At 44.5% G+C, this 19,343-nt stretch overlaps 1 protein-coding gene across 4 annotated transcripts in view; it reads left to right on the forward strand.

The window, feature by feature from the left end:
- The window catches only part of CRB3 (crumbs cell polarity complex component 3), a 57,391-nt gene extending 51,230 nt beyond the window's left edge, over positions 1-6,161 (forward strand). For all 4 annotated transcript variants that reach the window (XM_077470468.1, XM_077470469.1, XM_077470471.1 and 1 more), the window contains exon 4: positions 2,155-6,161. In XM_077470468.1, coding sequence (XP_077326594.1) covers positions 2,155-2,358 — 204 coding nt within the window. In that variant the 3' untranslated portion in view covers positions 2,359-6,161. The remainder of the gene's footprint in view (positions 1-2,154) is intronic.
- The last annotated feature ends 13,182 nt before the right edge of the window (positions 6,162-19,343 follow it).

A 19,343-nucleotide genomic window follows, 5' to 3' on the forward strand; every position in this document is an offset into this window, starting at 1 on the left:
GAGTGATCAAAGGGTTAAATGTGTTCCCTGGGAGTGCTTCCTAACTGGGGGGGGTGCTTTGACTGTGGGAAGACAGAGATCCATGTTCCTGCATAGCAGAAACACAAGATCTCCATCTTCCTCACTGGCAGAATGGCGATCTGCCTTGTCAACATAGGCAGATCACCGTTCTGCCTCTTTTGATAACGATTGCCGGTTGCCCGCGATCATCGGGTCCGCCGAATGTGCTGATTGGCTCCCGCTGTGTCCAATCACAAGCCGGAGCGGGCCACCGGTGGCTCGCGCGACCCAGACCCAGAAATCAAAGTCATGTACAGGTACGTGATTTCGTGCTGAAGGGCCGCCCTGCTGCAGTAAATGTACGTAGGGCAGTCCGGAAGCGCTTAACGAGCATTAATTGACTTTTAGCCCTTTCACCGCCAGATCTATTTTTATTTTGTTTTTTTTGGGGGTTTTTTTTCCTAAAAAAATAAATAAATAAAAAATATATATAAATATTTATATAATATAAAATAAATATTTTTTAAAACAGAGACCCTGGAGAATACGTAGCTTCTATTTTAGTGCACTCATAGTGCCCTTTTTTTTGGGGTAAAAAATATAAAAGATGGGGTTGCTTTAAGTAAATAAATATTAAAGTGATTCTGAAGGCTATTTTTTAAATTTTATTTATACTTTCCTGCTCTGTGAAACAAACAATAATGGACAGAGCGGCCCCTTACCTCCTCTTTCGTTGTCCCCGCTGTAGAGTCCTGCTCTTTCCAAGTGCCCTCTCACCAAATCCAATACTAAGAGGGCACAGTTTTGCTTTATATTTTAAGGTCCTTTGTTGTAAACCAAGGAAGCAAAGAAAAAAAAAACACTGCATGTATAATTCCAGGAAAATAACAATTCATGGCATACAAAGTTTTATAAAATATGCATTTATTATACACATGCACACACTATGTATCCTTCCAAGCAAATTCGCGTTAATCAATGTGGAATCTGGCCGGCACAAACACACAGGGGTGACTTAGGTGGGGGGGGGGAGAGAACCTGTACCGTAAGTGTACCGTATTCTTCTTCATAAAAAATAAGACATCCCCTGAAAATAAGACCTAGCGCATCTTTGGGAGCCAAAATTAATATAAGACACTGTCTTATTTTTGGGGAAACGGGGTAGATGCACACAGCTCTAGTAAGCCACACCCCCACTCCCTCCTAATAGGAGTTTGACTAAAAGCAGTAGGAGCCTATAACTCGCACTCAGTGTCTCCTATGAGATCAAGAAGAGAGAAGAACAGGGCTGCATCCGGGATGGAGCTGGATTGATCTCGTACCTGCGCTGTAATGACACTGTGGGGCACACTGTGTTTACAGGTTGCCACAGCAATGGCAATGGTGGAAGTTCCTGCCCCGTTTTTATGGTAACGTGACACTCAGAACCCGGAAGGAAGGCACATACCAAAGTCTCTAAATATCACGAGATTTTGCTTTTAGTCTTCCCAAGGACTCCTGGGATAGATGATGCTGATATCCCCGGAGTCCATGGGAATCGCCTTATGACAAAATGTATTGCCTAGGTGGCCGGGACTGGAAGTGCCGCCTGTACACAGCTATAAAAAGTATTTGGGAGGAAAAAAAAAGATATACATTTATAACTTTACTTTAACCTTACAGCGAGGGGGTTAAAGCGACCCATCGCTGGCCTCTGTAGCTTCAGTAAATGCAGAGCAATTCATCCATAATATTCACATTTGTTGTTCAGGTTGTTTTCTCTGCCAAAAGTGACACTCAGCAGCTCCATTCATCTTGTCCCCCTCCCAAAAGTAGCTCAGAAACTTTATTGCCTCCTACCTGCAGTGACTCGGATGCTCGGCTGCCACTGGCCATTGGCTGTAAAGCCTCTCGGATCACATTTACCTGATAAGGAATCGGCAGCTATAAAATAAATAAATAAAAAAAATAAATAAAATCAGGATCATGGTTGTAGCCTCAACCATGATCCCGGTATAATCACTTGACCCATGATCTGTTTTTAAAACAGCCTAAGGATGGGAAGTGGTTAAGCCTGACCTTTGAGGTGGTTTGAGTGAGCTCAGCTTGGCACAGTTGTCGTATTTTCCAGGTTGATTTTTGTCTTGATTATTTTCTTGTCTTTTATTTTCACAGGAATCTGAACGACTGGCAGCCATTATTGTCCCATCGGTTGTGGGCGGCATTATCTTAATCGGCATTCTCGTCTTCATTATCATAAAAGTAAAGGAGAAACGGCAGACAGAGGGGACGTACAGGCCAAGCAGCGAAGAGCAGACCGGATCCAGGATACCACCCAACAGTGCCTTGAAACTTCCTCCTGAGGAACGGCTGATATGATCCAGAGACTCTCATTGGCCTAGAGAGAGAGACTCAGTCAGTGCGACTTTGCTGCCAAGACCACTGCATCAAGCAAAAACCACCTGATGGCTGCAGACCATTCGAGATCTACTTTCTGCATTACTGTGTTCTGATGGCACCCATCCGAACCACTGCAAGCCATGCAGATAGGGATTGATCATTAACCTGTAGGAATGGTTTGTATATGTTCGGTGGGGGTTTGCTTTTGCTTGGGCCAGAAAAAGGTTCATCACCGTCCGTCTCTTCACACCCCTATGATCTTGTTTCATCAAGAATACTTTCCTAGCATCCAGCTGGTTGCTGCAACCTCTATGGGCTTCATGAGAGAACTGCAAGTCTTCACATGGTTTGTCATCGAGCAGTATTTAGGAAGCTGGTTTGTAGGGGCCAATACCACAGCCACTTCTTCTTTTTTTTTTTTTTTTTTTTTTGAGGAAAGGACAGTTGACTACTAAGTTTACTAGAATAAAGAGCCTTTCCATCGTAATTTTTTTTCCCAGTTTGGGGCGGAGTGGAGGAAGTTTGATCCTCTGCCTTTACTACTGTGTGGGACTTTGATGAAGAGATCTCCCCATACCGCCCTTCTCGCTACCCACTTGACTTTATTATATCTCCATATGTTCCAATGTAGTGTCTGTTAGAGCGCACACAGTACAGTATTTTCATGCACTACACCCTCTTGTGGATCCTCTATAGCAGGGTTCTCAAACTTGTGGGCCATCAGCTGTTGCAGAACTACAAGTCCCATCATACCTCTGCCTGACGGAGTCATGCTTGTAACTGTCAGCCTTGCAATGCCTCATGGGACTTGTAGTTTCGCAACAGCTGGAGGGCCGCCAGTTTGTGACAATTGCTCTAATGGAATGTTTGGAGTTCCTACAGGCCAGTGACAGCAGTGGTTTTAGCTGAAAAGCCAAGCTTGGCCTATCACTGAGGGGGCCGTGACATTAATGGAGGATGATAGGTCCAGGTCAGTGATAAAAGCTGTTAGACGGCATCCAGTACAGTACTTCCATGCATTGCGTCCTCTCATTGATCCTTCGTAGGAATGTATGGAGATCCTGCAGGCCAGTGACAACAGTAGCTCATCTGAAAAGCCAAGCTTGGCCTGCCACTGAGGTGGCTGTGGTGTAGATGGAGGATGATAAATCATGCTCCAGTCTACCTGGAACCAAGAAAACATCCATAAAATGTACCCGAACAGACCTAATGATCTCGCGAGCTGAACTGAACACAACTACTTTGGCCTAGACACCCGTGTTATAGGCTGAGCTAGTATAATGAGAGAGCAACCTATCAATTCTCTAAGGATAACATTAGCTGCCATGTGCCTTAATGACATACTTGAAGGTGCACTTTAAGACGAGATAAGTGCACTTTTTGCTCCTTTGCTCTGACCTAACCCACCTTCCCTCTTCAAAAATGGACACTTGCCTCCGGTGTTTGTTTAGATCAAGTGGTGCAAATCTTCATTGTACTGCTCAATACAGACTCATAGACTTCTATGGTACAAAGGGAGATGGTCCCAAAGATGTTTATAGGGGTGTAATGTGCAGGCGTGGCCAGGACAGTGAGACTTGTGGTGCTAGATGTAAACATCCCAAAGGCAGCGGCTGTCTGGGACAAGTATTCATCTGTGGAAGGGGAGGGTGGGTTAGGTCAGGGGAAGGGGAAGGGGGCAATAAAGGAGATTGCAACTTGTCTTAAAGTGCACATATCCTTTTTAAGAGAAATTTCTAGGAAAACTGGAAATTGTTCGTTGTGCTCCTGTTGTGCATTAATGTAGAAGATCCTCTCCATCACAAACTCAGAGCTAGTGCAGAGCCCTCTGCTGCTGATCAGCCTTAAATTGTACTAAGTTTTTGAGGGAATCCATGTATGGTTTATGGAAGGAAACAACTTCAAGTGCCACCCTGGTCTGGGGCTGCTTCTACTATACTGACTGCCGGGTCCTGATGGTGTGCGGCACGTGGGGTTCTTTTTTCTTTCCTTTTATCCTGCATGCATTAAGCCCGGACGGTTCTCCGTAGCCTTCACCCTCAGCGTAAGTCACCAAATTAGGACACGTAGGAACCTCGAGCCCTAGTTGAGTTTGCATGTATGGTTTATGGCCAGACCTATGTTTAAGCACTACAAAGATCAGAGGATGGGGGAAGGAGCCCCTTAAGTTGTATATGAATGGGGCTTTGGAGGACTTCTGTGTGTTCCTACAGCAGAGAAAGGGGCTCAGAGGCCAGTAGAGAACTACAGTTTTTGTAGGAAATCACCTTAAGATCTAATATAGAAGGATGATTTCAGTGGTCTACCCTACATGACCACATCCCACCCATCACGGAATGTGGAGCAGTAGGTCACTTGCACTTAAGCTGCTTCCTATTGTAATTTCTGCTCCGTCATGACCCAGTACACTACATTTAAAGAAAACCTGTCCTAATGCAATCCAGAGTCCTCATATAATTAAAAAACTTGCCAGCAGAGGTTACTTTTATAGGGAAAAACAATTGTTGACATAGTTTGTAAATTGATCCTTCGGCTAGGTTCGCACTTGAGCTTCTTCAAGCACTTTAGGAGTGTTTTTATAATGCACGTTTTTTCCTGGCAGTTTCCAGCTGAGCATTTTTGTTTTTAACCAAAAGCTGGTTACTAGAAGAAGAGGCAAGAAATCGCACAAAAACATGCATTATGCACCTTTTCAGGCATTTTTCGGGTGATCCCATTGAAGTCTATAGGAACTAAAAAAAAGTCTCAAAGAAGCTCGTGTGGTTTTCTTCGAGCTTTAAGTGACACAACCCTCAGGTATGAATGGGCACCATTTGGCCCCTTTTGCACGTGGCAGAATCTAAATTGCTCAGCATGGGGTATGTCCGCTGATCCCCTTCTGAGCAGAGCGGGTGGATGACAAGTCTGTGTCTGTTCAGTTTCTGCAGGGCAGACATGGACCCAGCCCAAAATCCCACTCTGATCTATGGATGGCCTGGTGTAAATGGACAGCAACTGCCCTCCAATCCGATTCTGGTAGATGGATCCTCCCCTTCCGTCTTTTTTTTTTTAGCGGACCGGATCAGATTGGTGGTAGGCGGGTGTAAATGAACAGAAGCTTTACACCCGCTGATCCATAGGAACACATGGACCATCCAGTCGGTTCCACCTGAAAAGCTGAGAGATGGACCTGATCAAATCACCCGTGTGAAAGGCGCCTAAAATATAACAAGACCTTCTAATGAAAGTGACCTCTTTATATACTTTTATACATTTGTTCTGTTTGAGATGCCAAGGTTTGTGACCGGTTTCCTTAGTAGTCGTGGGAGATTTGTGCTGACACGGGTACCCTTGCTGAAGAGGATCTTCATCCGTGATACCAAATAGCTTGAGAATAGACGAGGTGAAGTCGGTTCACCTCACTCTATGGCAGTGATGGGGAACCTTGGCACCCCAGATGTTTTGGAACTACATTTCCCATGATGCTCAACGACACTGCAGAGTACATGAGCATCATGGGAAATGTAGTTCCAAAACATCTGGGGTGCCAAGGTTCGCCATCACTGCTCTATGGCATTTCTTATTGCCAGTTTCTGTGACTGGTACTCTTTTTTTAAAACTTTTTCCCCCAATTTTTATGTGTTTTGTTAGTTGATGATGAATATTACAATTGTAGATAGCATAATTATTTTTGTATTTATGCACACAGAAAATCAAGGTATTGTTGCTAACCTGTGGAAATATAAATATATTTAATCTTATCAAAATTACCATTTTTATATTAATAAACACTTTTCACGACCGCTTCTAGTTTTTTAATCCACATATGAAATGTGAAGTAGTAGGAGAGGGCTGACTTGTATGACACGACCGCATAAACGCTCTCGTCAATTGAGGGAGAATCATATCGGTTATTGTATCCCTTTGGAGCGATGTTACACTGATAAGTTTATTGAAATGCCTATTTTTCCAATAGATATTTGTACATATCAAGGTTTACCAAACCATTTTCTGTAGTAAAAGGTACATTTTTGGGTGGAAAAAGACAATCGCTATATTACCAAAAGTATTGGGACGCCTGCCTTTACACGCACATGAACTTTAATGGCATCTTAGTCCGTAGGGTTCAATATTGAGTTGGCTCACCCTTTGCAGCTATAACAGCTTCAACTCTTCTGGGAAGGCTGTCCACAAGGTTTAGGAGTGTGTCTATGGAAATGTTTGACCATTCTTCCAGAAGCACATTCATCCCAAAGGTGTCCTATCAGATTGAGGTGCAGGACTCTTTGTTCCTCCACCCCAAACTCGCTCATCCACGTCTTTATGGACCTTGCTTTGTGCACTGGTCCAAATCATTTGGTGGAGGGGGGATTATGGTGTGGGGATGTTTTTTCAGGGGTTGGGTTTGGTCCCTGAGTTCCAGTGAAGGGAACTCCTTAAGGCATCAGCATACCAAGACATTTTGGACAATTTGATGCTCCTAACTTTGTGGGAACAGTTTGGAGATGGCCCCTTTTTGTTCCAACCTGACTACGCACCAGTGCACAAAGCAACGTCCATAAAGACATGGATGAGTGAGTTTGTGGTGGTTGAACTTAACTGGCCTGCACAGAGTCCTGAAAAAAGGCAGGCATCCCAATACTTTTGATAATCGTGTATGTCCATCAAGTTCTACCTTTTCAGTATGGGGAAAAAAATCTTCATTACGTTCATTGACCAGTTCAGCTCTTACACCTGTACACCTCCTGGGAACCAGAGCAATTTTTACATTTCTTCTGCGGGCCTGTTTATTCGCCAATATCATTGATACAGTAAATACGTATATCCCCCCCCCTTTCTTTTTCCCCCCCCCCCTTAGGGCTTACATTTTTTTCTTATGTAATCCATAGACTGACAAACTAAAAAAAATAAAAAATCTACTTTGAGTGTTCATTTAAAAAAGAAAAATAGTTTTTGTAGGTAAACTAAAAATATACATTTATTGTATTCCTTCTCCTGTTTAAAATTACACAAAAATTATGATTCTAGTGTAAAGCATTGCAGATTAAAGTTTTTTTCACTTTTTTTTTCCCCTCCCAATGTTGCACTTTTTAATTATTGTAAACCCTTTATTTAAATTTTTCTAAAATAATAAACATGTTATATTTACCTGCTCTGTGCAGTGGTTTTGCACACAACAGTTGGGTTCTCCTCGTCTTGGGTCCCCCCGCCAGTTCTCCTGACTCCTCCCCTCTGCTGAATGCCAGCCATAGCAAGCTGCTTGCTGTGGGGGCACCTGTGCAGGCTTGCTCCTGAGCTCTGCTCTGTGTGTCCATAGACACTTCTATACAACTGGCAGGATGGATGTGCAGATGTCTTTTGAGAGATTGACTTCTGTAAAATCAGCCTGCCCATAGATGGATCAAAAATTGGACGGTTCCTGCTGAAACAGCCATTTTCGATCTATCTATGGCCAGCTTTAGGAAAGGGTCCCATAAAGTCTAAGCTCTCCCATAGAAGAAAATGAGAGATCAGCATAATAGCCCAGGACCAGCCACCCGGACAGTTTTTGTGCCTGACCCCTGCACTGCATGGAGCTTGTGTCTTTCTGTTCTATAGGCCCACATCTTTCCTTTCAGTTTAAATGGATGTCCTGTTTATAGTCCTTTTTTTCTTCTTCTTTGTTTAGTCTAGGTTGGTCTTATTTATTAACCACTTGCTTACTGGGCACTTAAACCCCCCTCCTATCCAGACCAATTTTCAGCTTTCAGCGCTGATGCACTTTGAATGACAATTGCACGGTCATACAACACTGTACCCAAATGACATTTTTATATTTTTTTTTTGCAAAATAGAGCTTTCTTTTGGTGGTATTTGATCACCTCTGGGTTTTTTATTTTTTGTTAAATTTTAAAACCGGTATTTTTTGTCGGTCATTGATGTACGCTGATGAGGCGGCACTGATGTGCACCAATGGGTGGCAGTGATGGGCACTGATCGGTTGCACTGATAGGCAGCACTTCTATGTGGCACTGATTGACACCACTAGTTTGCATTGATAGGTGGCACTTGTGGGCATTGATAGGTGGCACTTGTGGGCACTGTGGGCACTGTCAGGTGGCATAGATGAGGCATAATTGGCTCTTCCTCTTCGGGACCAATGTCCCTTTCAGGTGAGCCGTGATTGGCTTTTCTTTTTTCTCCTCTGCTGTCAGCGTGAGGAGAAAAAAAAACGATCACTGAGTTTTTGTTTTGATCATGTGATCAGCTGTCATTGGCTGACAGCTGATATTATGGAAAGGGGCCGGGATCGGATGACCCGAGTCTCGGGGAGCGTGCACAGGGGAGGCCATCATACGACGGCCTCCCGGAAATTCAGGTCCGCGCTGTGGCCGTCATTCGGCTACAGCGCGGATGTCAAGAAGTCAAAGAGGTAAAAGTGGTATTGTCCTCCCCCATATAGAAGTGGTTATAAACCTCATACATGAAATATAAACTCCAGATCATGAAGTGTCATTCCTGTCTGCTGCTTCTTTCCTCAGCTAGGAAGTTTTTCTTACACCAAGAGAAACATAATGGAAAAGGGAGCTCCAGCACACACCCTGTGATTGGCAGCCTCAGCTCTGTTCCTGTGAGCTGTGTGAATGGGGGGGGGCGCATCCCTCCAATCAGCGCTTTCTTGACCTGAGCTCTGCAAAGTGTAATTTCAGCTCTCCGCCCCATGTTTTCTAAATGCTCAGACAAGCTTTATAAGTTCTAGACTTCAAACGGATGTAGAGAAGAGAAGACTGCAGATAAACAGATACAACTTGTGTAAGAGGATTTGTTTCATCTACCTGAGGCCAGTCGCTTCACTCTGTATATGTAAGGGTTTACAACCACTTTCAATCCACCTCCTATTCAGACTACAAAGATATCTGCCTATTCGGGTATGGCAGCTTTTGGATTAATGACGTTCTTATTGCACACATCTAGACTCTGTAGAAGAGAACGTAGCATAGTCACTACGTTTCAATTCGAAGCCGCAGTTTTAGTGCATTATTAATTCTGCATTCACTGATAAATACGTTGTTATTTCCACTACTAAATCCGCTTTCTGCTGCATTTTAATGGCTTTATGCTTTATACAAATCATGCAGGGAAGGACAGGACCATCTTTCTACAGGTATTCTATAGGATCACCATCTAGTTTCTGGATCGAGATCAGTGGCGGCTGGTGTGTTTTTTTTTTTTTTTTTTTTTTTTTTCCCCTTCTTTGGGGTGGGGGACAGGCGGCAAACAACCGCCCCCATCCTTCCCTCCTCCTAGGTGTCCAATAGGATCAACTTTCCTTTCAGCCAATCAGGTTACGGGTATCAGACCCCGCTTCCCGATCGGCCAGAAGGCTCTGCGCTCCGAGCCCATCCTATTTTGAAGCCTATTAAAGCCCCTGGCCCTAATCAGATGCCTCAAACTGTTATAGCTTCTACAAAATAGGGGATCGATTTATAGCATTTTCATTATTCAATTTTTTTTTTACTAGTAATGGCGGTGATCTGCGATTTTTATTGGAACTGCAACATTATGGTGGACACGTTTGACACATTTTTGGGACCATTGGCATTTACACAGCAATCAATGATATAAAAATGCACTGATTACTGTAAAAATGTCACTGGCAGGGAAGGGGTAAACACTAGGGTGCGATCAAAGGGTTAACTGTGTTCCCTCTCTGTGTTCTAACTGAAGGGGGGGGGGGGGGGGTGGGACTGTCTAGGGGAGATGACAGATCGCTGTTCATACTTAGTATGAACACACGATCGGTCTCTTCTCCCCTCAGAGAACCGGGATCTGTGTGTTTGGAGCGGACATGTCCGCTGTCACCCTCCGGCATCCAATCCGGTCTGCTAAAACCAGACAGATGGGGATACGTTTGCCACCCGCCTGGCGGATCTGGTGGGATGGAAGTGGACATGCAATCAGTTTCCATCAGACCGCGCAGTTGGGATTCGTGGAGAGATCCCTCGCTGAGCAGGTGGATTCTGCTTGGACGGATTCTGCCCCATGTGAAAGGGGCCTTAGAGATGACAGTGGTATGTAGTTCTTCGCTGTGCTCACACAGGTCTTTGCGACTGCTTCTCGCTTTGTGACTTGTGGCAATGTGCAGCCCGATCACTGGGCTAGAGGAGACTGAAGAGATGCTTTCTATTGCCTGCAGCAGACTGACTGCATCATCTCGGCATAGGCAATATCACAGGGTTAGAAGTGTTTTTATTGATATTTGTAAAAAAAAAAAAAAAAAAAAAATACTGTTGTATATTGTGATATGTCAATAATTTATTTTACAGAATTGTAAAGCCAAAGAAAGGGTTCACTCTGTAGTGTATAATCAGCTGTCATCTATCCAAATCTTAGTGGGCATTGCATAGACTGAGCCAGTATTATGAGAATAGAGCCCATTGACCTACTAGGATGGGGTTTCTCTCCCTCCAGAGGAAACTAGGGGTTCCTTGAGCAATTTCTGCCTCTCAGATAAGTTCCCACTGACACCATTTATCTTTTTAGCGATCTGTAAAGTGGTCATTTCTCCCAATGACCACAAGTGTAAGGAGCATTCTTCCCACTGACCATCACACTAATGTATCGTGAGTTGTAGATCTAGTCCTTTTTAGCAGGGGTTCCCTGAGACCGGAACGTTTTTTTTTCAAGGGTTCCTCTGTTAAAAAGGTTGAGAAAGGCTGTACTAGGAGCTGAAGACCACTGAATGCTCTCCATACTATAGTTTTAAGTGGCCTTATAGGGTTCTCCTATTACAAAACCGGCTTGGTTACCTCCACTGTGGGCAGCTCCCAGCGTTGCCTCTCCCATACTTCCGTGCCTTTGCTGATCCATGTTACAAATTTTATGCCTCCTAGACCTTTTAGCTTTTTTGTTTTTCCTTGCCAACTCTACTCTCTTGATAAGATTAATGCCTTACTTGTTTTATACAGATTTTTAATTGTAAGGTCAATAAATTCAAACATTTGTAATATCCCTTTTGTATTCTTTTCTTTTGCGTTATTTATTCTGTAAAAACCTAAACTCAAATTATTCATGCTATTTGGACTGCGGAATAGATTGGACTTGAAGACGACCGGCCATGTTTGGACTTGTAAAAAAGAATTTGAATGTTCAGTCTTAAAGTGGAGTGCCACAAAAAAATGGAACTTCCACTTTTCGGAATCCTCCACCCCCTGCCGGTGCCACATTTGGCATGTTTCAGGGGGGAGGGGGGAGCAAATACCTGCCTAATACAGGTTTTTTGCTCCCACTTCCTGGCATAGATGGCGGAGCCACCCGCGGGTATCTACGCCGCTTCTGGTGTCTTCTCCGTCCTCCTGCTGTCTTCTGGGAGACGCACAGGTCCCAGAAGACAGCAGGGACCAGTGGGATCATGCAGCATGAGTCACGCATGCGCAGTAAGGAGCCAGGAAGTGAAGCCGCAAGGCTACACTTCCTGATTCCCTTACCGAAGATGCTGGAACCTCCACCTGAGAGCCGAGGGACGGGTCGACTTCGGGTGCCGAGATTGCAGGCGCCCTGGACAGGTAAGTGTCCTTATTTTAAAAGTCAGCAGCTACAGTATTTGTAGCTGCTGACGTTAAAAAAAAAAAAAAAAATGTAAAGGCGGAACTCTGCTTTAAACTGTAACTGTGCAAATGAACCTCTTTCGCACCATTTAATACATTTGTGAACTAGGAGGGGGTGAGGGCTGGACTTTAACATCAAAACACTGCATACCCTGTTTCCCCTAAAATAAGACCTAGTGTGATTGTCGGTGATAACTGCAATAAAAGCCCTACCCCCAAATAAGCCCTAGTTAAAGTCCTTGTAGGTCTTCTTTTCAGGGTAGGGCTTATTTTTGAGGAAACAGAGTAGGGCTTATTTGGGTGGTAGGGCTTATATTGCAGCCAACACCGACAATCACGCTAGATCTTATTTTAGGGGAAACAGGGTAAATGTGCCTGTGGGCTACAGAGGCTTCTGCGCTACCAGTAATGATCGGGAGCTGGTGGGACCTGCTCCTGATCATGTGATCACTGGGACAGCTGACCACAGTGGTCATGTGATCAGCCAGCACTTCCCACCCTCAGGACATAATAGCCCAATTAAAAGGGCACCAGGGTTGCTTGCTCCACAATGCCGGCCTACTGCAGTGGCCCCGATTGGTCAGTATGCTCTAATATATTTAAAGTGATTGTAAAGTCTTGTTTGTTTTTTTATTATATAAAAAAAAAAAAAAAAAAATGTTAAACTTAACCTGCTTTGTGTAGTGGATTTGCACAGAGAAGCCCAGATCCTCCTCTTCTCGGGTCCCCCTCCCTTTTGGGTCTGGTATGAATATTAAGGGGTACCCCAAACCAAAAATTAAAAAAAAATTGCATGGGAGTCCCCCCAAAATCTATACCAGGCCCTTCAGCTCTGGTATGGGAACTAAGGGAAACCCTGTGCCAAATATAAAAAAAAAAAAAAGACTTAGGGGTCCTCCCCAAAATCCATACCAGACCTTTGTCCAAGCACGGAACCTGGCAGGCTTCAGGAAAAGAGGGGGGGGGGAGGGACAAGAGAGCCTTTGGGTCTGGTATGAATATTAAGGGGAACTCCGAACCAAAAATAAAAAGAATTGCACGGGGGTCCCCCCAAAATCCATACCAGGCCCTCGGGTAAGGGAATTAAAGGGAACACTGCTCCAAATAAAAAAAAAAATGGCGTAGGGGCCCCCCAAAATCCATACCAGACCCTTATCCGAGCACGCAACCTGGCAGGCCGCAGGAAAAGAGAGAGGGAGGTGAGAGCGCCCCCCCCCCATCCTGAACAGTACCAGGCCACATGCCCTCAACATGGGGAGGGTACTTTGGAGTAGCCTCCCAAAGCACCTTGATGGAGACAAGGGCCTCATCTCCACAACCCTTGCCTGGTGGTTGTGGGGGTCTGCGGACAGGGAGCTTATTGGAATCTGGAAGCCCACTTTAACAAGGGGAACCCCAGATCCCGGCCACCCCCCCCATGTGAATTGGTAAGGGGGTACATTGTACCCTTAACATTTCACAAAAAAAAGTGTCGAACATAATAAAAAAGACAGGAGACACTTTGGGACAAGATCTTTATTAAAAAATAAAAATGCCCCACGATATAAATCAATCTCATGCCACCGACGAGCAAAAAAAAGAAAAAAAAAGCCACAACAGCTCCTCCTCCATTGGAGGCTCACGTTGAGTGACGCTTCTTCTCAATGACAGCTGCTATATAGCTGAGGGCGGGGCCACTCGGTGATGTAAACGGGCGACCCTGCCTTCCTCTGACATCACGTGGCATCAGAGGGGGCAGGGTCACCCATTTACATCACTGAGTGGCCCCATCCTCAGCTATATAACAGTTGTCATCAAGAATAAGCGTCACTCGGCGGGAGCCTTCCATGGAGGTGGAGCGGTTTCAGTTTTTTTTTTTTTTTTTTTTTTGGCTCGTCGAGCGACGTGAGATGGATTTATATCAATAGACTTTTTTATTTTTTAATAAAGGACTTGTCCCAAAATGTCTTTCATTTTTACTATTTTTGCCACTTTTTTTGTGAAATGGTAGGGATACAATGTACCCCTTACCAATTCACATAGGGGGGAGGACGGGATCTAGGGGTCCCCATGTTAAAGGGGGCTTCCGGATTGCGATAAGCCCCCCCCTGCCTGCAGACCCCCACAACCACCGGGCAAGGGTTGTGGGGATGAGGCCCTTGTCCCCAACAACATGGAGAGAAGGTGTTTTACAGGGCTACTCCAAAGCACCCTCCCCATGTTGAGGGCATGTGGCCTGGTACGGTTCAGGAAGGGGGGGCACTCTTTCACCCCCCCCTTTTCCTGTGGCCTGCCAGGTTGCATGCTCGGATAAGGGTCTGGTATGGATTTTGGGGGGACCCTGCGCCTTTTTTTTTTTTTTTTTTTTTTTCATTTTGGTTCGGGGTTCCCTTAACATTCATATCAGACTCAAAGGGCCTGGTAATGGACTGGGGGGGGTTTCAATGATTTTTATCTATACTGCCGAGACCCGACGATTCATTACAGCCGCGATCAGTTTTAAACGACTTTTATCCTTTACAATGTAATTTTTCTGTGGTACTGTTCTAAACACGGGAAAACTGCACCACTTTACAGACATACTATAGACACCCCCCAGGCATGATGTTTAAATGAATGTTTCATTTTTATTGTTTCACTTTAGCATTATTAAAATCACTGCTCCCGAAAAAACTCCATTTTTTTTGCATTGATATATGTTCCCTGGGGCAGGACCCAGGTCCCCAAACACTTTTTATGATGATAACTTGCATATAAACCTTTAAAATTAGTACTTTTGAGGAGTGGTCCACTAGGGTATCTAACATGCATAAATGTACAAGGTCGGTGGCGGTGAAGGAAAACGGTGGGGAAGCTGCCTACCAGATGGTACTATACACCTGCAAAGTTGCATAAATTCTCCCCCGCCATTTCTGAGAACTGCTTTAGGGGGTGCCTGGAGAGAGGGACACACCTCCATATGATTTGGAGCTGTGCCGCCCTGAGGGGCCTGTGGCAACGCGCCACTGCTAAGGTGGCAGAGATCATTGGTGTACGGATCACTATTACACATCAGGTGGGCCTTCTCTTCGCGGATATCCTCGGGGCCGCTCTCCCAGAACAAAAACTTTCCCACACACTGTTTAGTGTGATCCATTGGTGCATAGCCTTATTCTGCCGTACCCCAGAAGTCCCACGTACTTAGGCGAATGTCTGCTATCCAACTCATGGAGAATGGACATGGACTGTACATTCTCTAACATAAGCAGCAATAGCCCAATGGACCACGGAGCAGCACGATAATGAACAAATAGCATCTGGTGTATCCAGTCTCTTCCTGTCCAAGATCTTTCACACGAATTCCATACTAAAGAAAGTTCTGAGTTGCTATCCGTCTTTGATATCACCTTACGTCAAACGAACTATGTGATCTATCTCAAGTAATTGAATCTACACATATTGTCATTAGTAATGTGTTAAAGAGGAAGTAAACCCTGATGGGTTTACTTCCTCTTTTTTTCCCTGCAAAGGTAAAGCATAATGGACTACTATGCATCGCATAGTAGCTCATTATGTGTCACTTACCTGACACAGGAGCCAGCGAAGTCGCCGCTGATCCCTGTAGTCCGCCGCGTCCATCTTGCTGGTGGCGTCTCGCAGCTCCGACCAATGACAGCGGCGCAACCGCGATGACGTCACTCCCGCGCATGCGCACGGGAGTCGCGCCTCGCAGCTCCGTTGCTGTCATACGGCGAAGCCGCGATGACGTCACTCCCGCGCATGCGCACGGGAGTCGACAAATTTGGCAAATCCATTCTTGGATTTGCCGCATTTAGTGTGCCTGCGCGCCGCTGTCTACGGCGCATGCGCCGTAGACAGCGGTGCCCATTTTCGGGCAAATATCTCCTAAACCATATAGGTTTAGGAGATATTGCTTGGACCTACAGGTAAGCCTTAATCTAGGCTTACCTATAGGTCCAAGTTGTTTGGAAGGGTTTACTTCCTCTTTAAGAGATTGTTTTCTTCATATACTTTGTAACAGAGCTGTTTTTTTTTTTTTTGTGTTACCCTTCTCAATAAAAAGTTTGTATTAAAAAAAAAAAAAAAAATTTGTACTTTTGGTTTTTCATGTTAGTGTCCCATAGACTTTAATGGTGTTCCGTGGCTTTTTAATTTGCCACGAACACAGCATAATGTTCGTTGTTGGCTGAATGTCCGAACAACCAAAATTCAGCCCGAACTTATGCTCGGGTCGAACCGTTCACCCACCTCTAACACACATATATATATATATATATATATGTATGGATATTTTTTACTATATTGGGCCAGTTTTTCTTTACCATTTACCACCAAAAGAAAGCCCAGTTTGTAAGGTATAACCCACCTAGATGCACAAAGTAATTGTGACGATATGTACAGTTTTACTAACACATCTCAAAGTTGCAAAATTGAGCTTGAGCATTAACATTTAAATAAGAGAGCCCTGTATCTGAGTAAGGTAACTTGCAGAATCTGGGAAGCTTGTGAGATCATTTTTATAAGGTATCAACTGTCATACTGTACACAACTTCTGATCCCTGCATCTTTCTTACAATGAAGAGTATAATCTCATGCAGATCGGTACATTTACCCATGCAGCGAAAAAATGCTGCCCGTTTTGCTGCCCAGGATGTCCTGGTGCGGTGTACAGCCACCTGTAGAAACAAACTGGTGAAGGCAGCTTTAAGCAGCTATGGCGCATGAACAAATAGTGTAATAACACCAAAGAAGATAGTGTGCATTCGGGATGTTACGTTTGTGTACATGAGCCACTTCACGCAAGTAGCAGCACATAGCTGTGTACAACTGACTTTACCTATTTGTGTCTATAGGCGTCTGGCCACCCCAGGCACCAAAATACGCATTGTGTCTACGATGCATGGGAGAATGTGCATACTTTCCAACTTTTTGAGATAGGAATGAGGGACATCTATCAGCAAAAGTATGCAGGCATAGGACACACCCCTTGCCACGCCCCCTTAAAGGAGAATTGTACAAAAAACAAGATTGGTTAAACCCACAAGTGTTTTTTTTTTTTTTACCACTATTATTCCTTTATATTGGCTTTTGGAATTTACAAATGCAGCAATTTAGAAATCAGGTGAAAGGTTTAGCGCTGGAAAACACTTTTTGAAAGATAAAAAGTGCATTTTATATACAATGATATAGATCAGACCAAAATGAGGGACAAATGAGGGACATTACTCCAAATTAGGGACAGTCCCTCGAAATCAGGGACAGTTGGGAGCTATGGAATGTGCCCCATTTGCATGAGCCCTAAAGCTGGCTGAGCAAGAAAAATCACTTGATCCCCCTAATCCAAGATGAACAGTGTGGATGGAAGAACCTGCAGTGCCAACTATTCTTTTCTGACAGCCAGCACCCATTGGATGCAGGTACTGCTTGTCTGACCATTTTCCACATGGCTCTTTCGACAAAAGTCAATTTAAAAATCAACTTTTGTTGACCTGGGTGATAACAACAGGGCTACCTACGTAATGAAATTTCAATTTATCTATGACCAGCTTTTAGGCTCAGCGTTAGACCCTTTTCACACCACGCTGCCCATAGCGTCAGCGGTAAAACGCCGCTATTTTTAGCGGCGTTTTACCGTCGGATTTGCAGCGCATTTCGGCCGCTAGCGGGGCGCTTTTACCCTCCGCTAGCGGCCAAGAAAGGGTTAAAACCACCGGCAATAGGCCGTAATAGTGGCATTTTGCCGGCGGTATTACAGCGCTGCCCCATTGATTTCAATGGGGAGCAGCGGTGGAGGAGCTGTAAACACACTGTTCCTTCACCGCTCCAAAGAAGCTGCTGGCAAGACTTTTTCTGACGTCCTGCCAGCGCACCGCTGTAGTGTGAAAGCCCTCAGGGCTTTCACACTACAGACAATGGTGCAGCAGTTTTAGGGCGGATTGCAGGCGCTATTTCTAACGCTATAGCGCCTGCAAAACGCCCTGGTGTGAAAGGGGTCTTAACAAACATCGGGAATATTCCTGGTTGAGAACCACATACCGCCCACTTATGCATTACGCTGTTGCTGGCCAATATGTAAGCTTTGTTAGCACAATTAAAGAATATAGTTCCTGCATGAGCCCAATAATCATTTTTTTCTACAGCAGCCTTTTTCAAACTTTGTACCCCAGAGGACCCCTTGAAATAATTTGCAGGTCTCATGGAGCCCCTGGTCATTGGGGAAATTGCTTACAACTTACATTGGTGGTGGTGAGTGGGAAGACTGTCCCCCTTACAGCTGTGGCCAGAATGACACTCTTGCAGTCATACCACTGGCTCTTCCAAGTGGTTGTGTACTCGGCACTATGTAGGCTTCATCGGATGAGAGGTTAGTTAGTCTCAGCTCAAGAAACCCCCAGCCACCCCTGGAGAAACTCTTGTGGGGAATGGTTGTTCTACAGCGTACCTGAAGTGATTTAAAAGAAATCTCTCATGAAAGAAAAATGGCGACTGCCATTGCTGACCTTTCCTTCTGACAATGCTAACTGCCTGGCTGTCACGTTGACTTCCTTGCTTCAATATTCTGTGTCAATGACTCGGAGTACATGTGCAGATAAGTTCTTATGACTGTTCTCACAACTTTTATGCATACTTGTTTCAAATCAGACACTCAAATAGTAATTAATTGTAAAAAAAATAAAAAATACATATTGGAATGAAATTATGTAAAAAAAAAAAGAACCACTGACAGTGAAAATTGTAGTGCCCTCTTACTTTGATGGTCAGGGGAAAAGTGCCTTCTTACATTGGTAGTTTGTGCAATGGTCCCAAACATTGGTGGCCGATGGGAGAACCCTTATATTAGTGGATCAGTGGGAAGACTGCCCCTCCCCCTTACAGACAGATATAAACATGATAATTGACATCAATGGTTACTGAGCAAAATAAATTGTTCATCGATCAAAGAAACCCTAGCAACCTTTAGAGCATAAGCAATATCCCCAATTTTTTTCTCCCTAATACCCTGGATAAGACCAGAGAGGTGTCTATTTGTATCTCCAAGCATTTACCTTTCTTCCTTTTCTGAGTTGAGAGGGATCCCAAGAGCAGATATCTTTTAGTGATGGGAGAGAGAGGGGGACAGCATTCCCAAACCGCCCTTGTCCATTGCAATGAATGGGCAGCACTTCCCGAAGTGCCTGAAAAGGTCTTCAGAAGCACCGCAACATAGGTGTTTAAACCCATTCTTCGCCCAATAGCGACCGAAAAAGCGAAGCTAAAACGAGCACCGCTTTAGCGCTAACGCACGGGCTGCCCCAGTGTGAAAGGGCTCTTAGTAATGTGGATCTCTCCTAAACTCTGTAAAAAAAAAAAAAAAAAAAACCTCTGTAGCAGTTTTAAGCCCTAATCCATCTCATTTCCTAAATTTGTGGGATTCTCCCT

This window comes from Lithobates pipiens, unplaced genomic scaffold (genome assembly GCF_037356315.1).
Source record: "Lithobates pipiens isolate NorthernLeopardFrog02 unplaced genomic scaffold, aLitPip1_a1.2 Scaffold_8, whole genome shotgun sequence".
Lineage (NCBI taxonomy): Eukaryota > Metazoa > Chordata > Amphibia > Anura > Ranidae > Lithobates > Lithobates pipiens.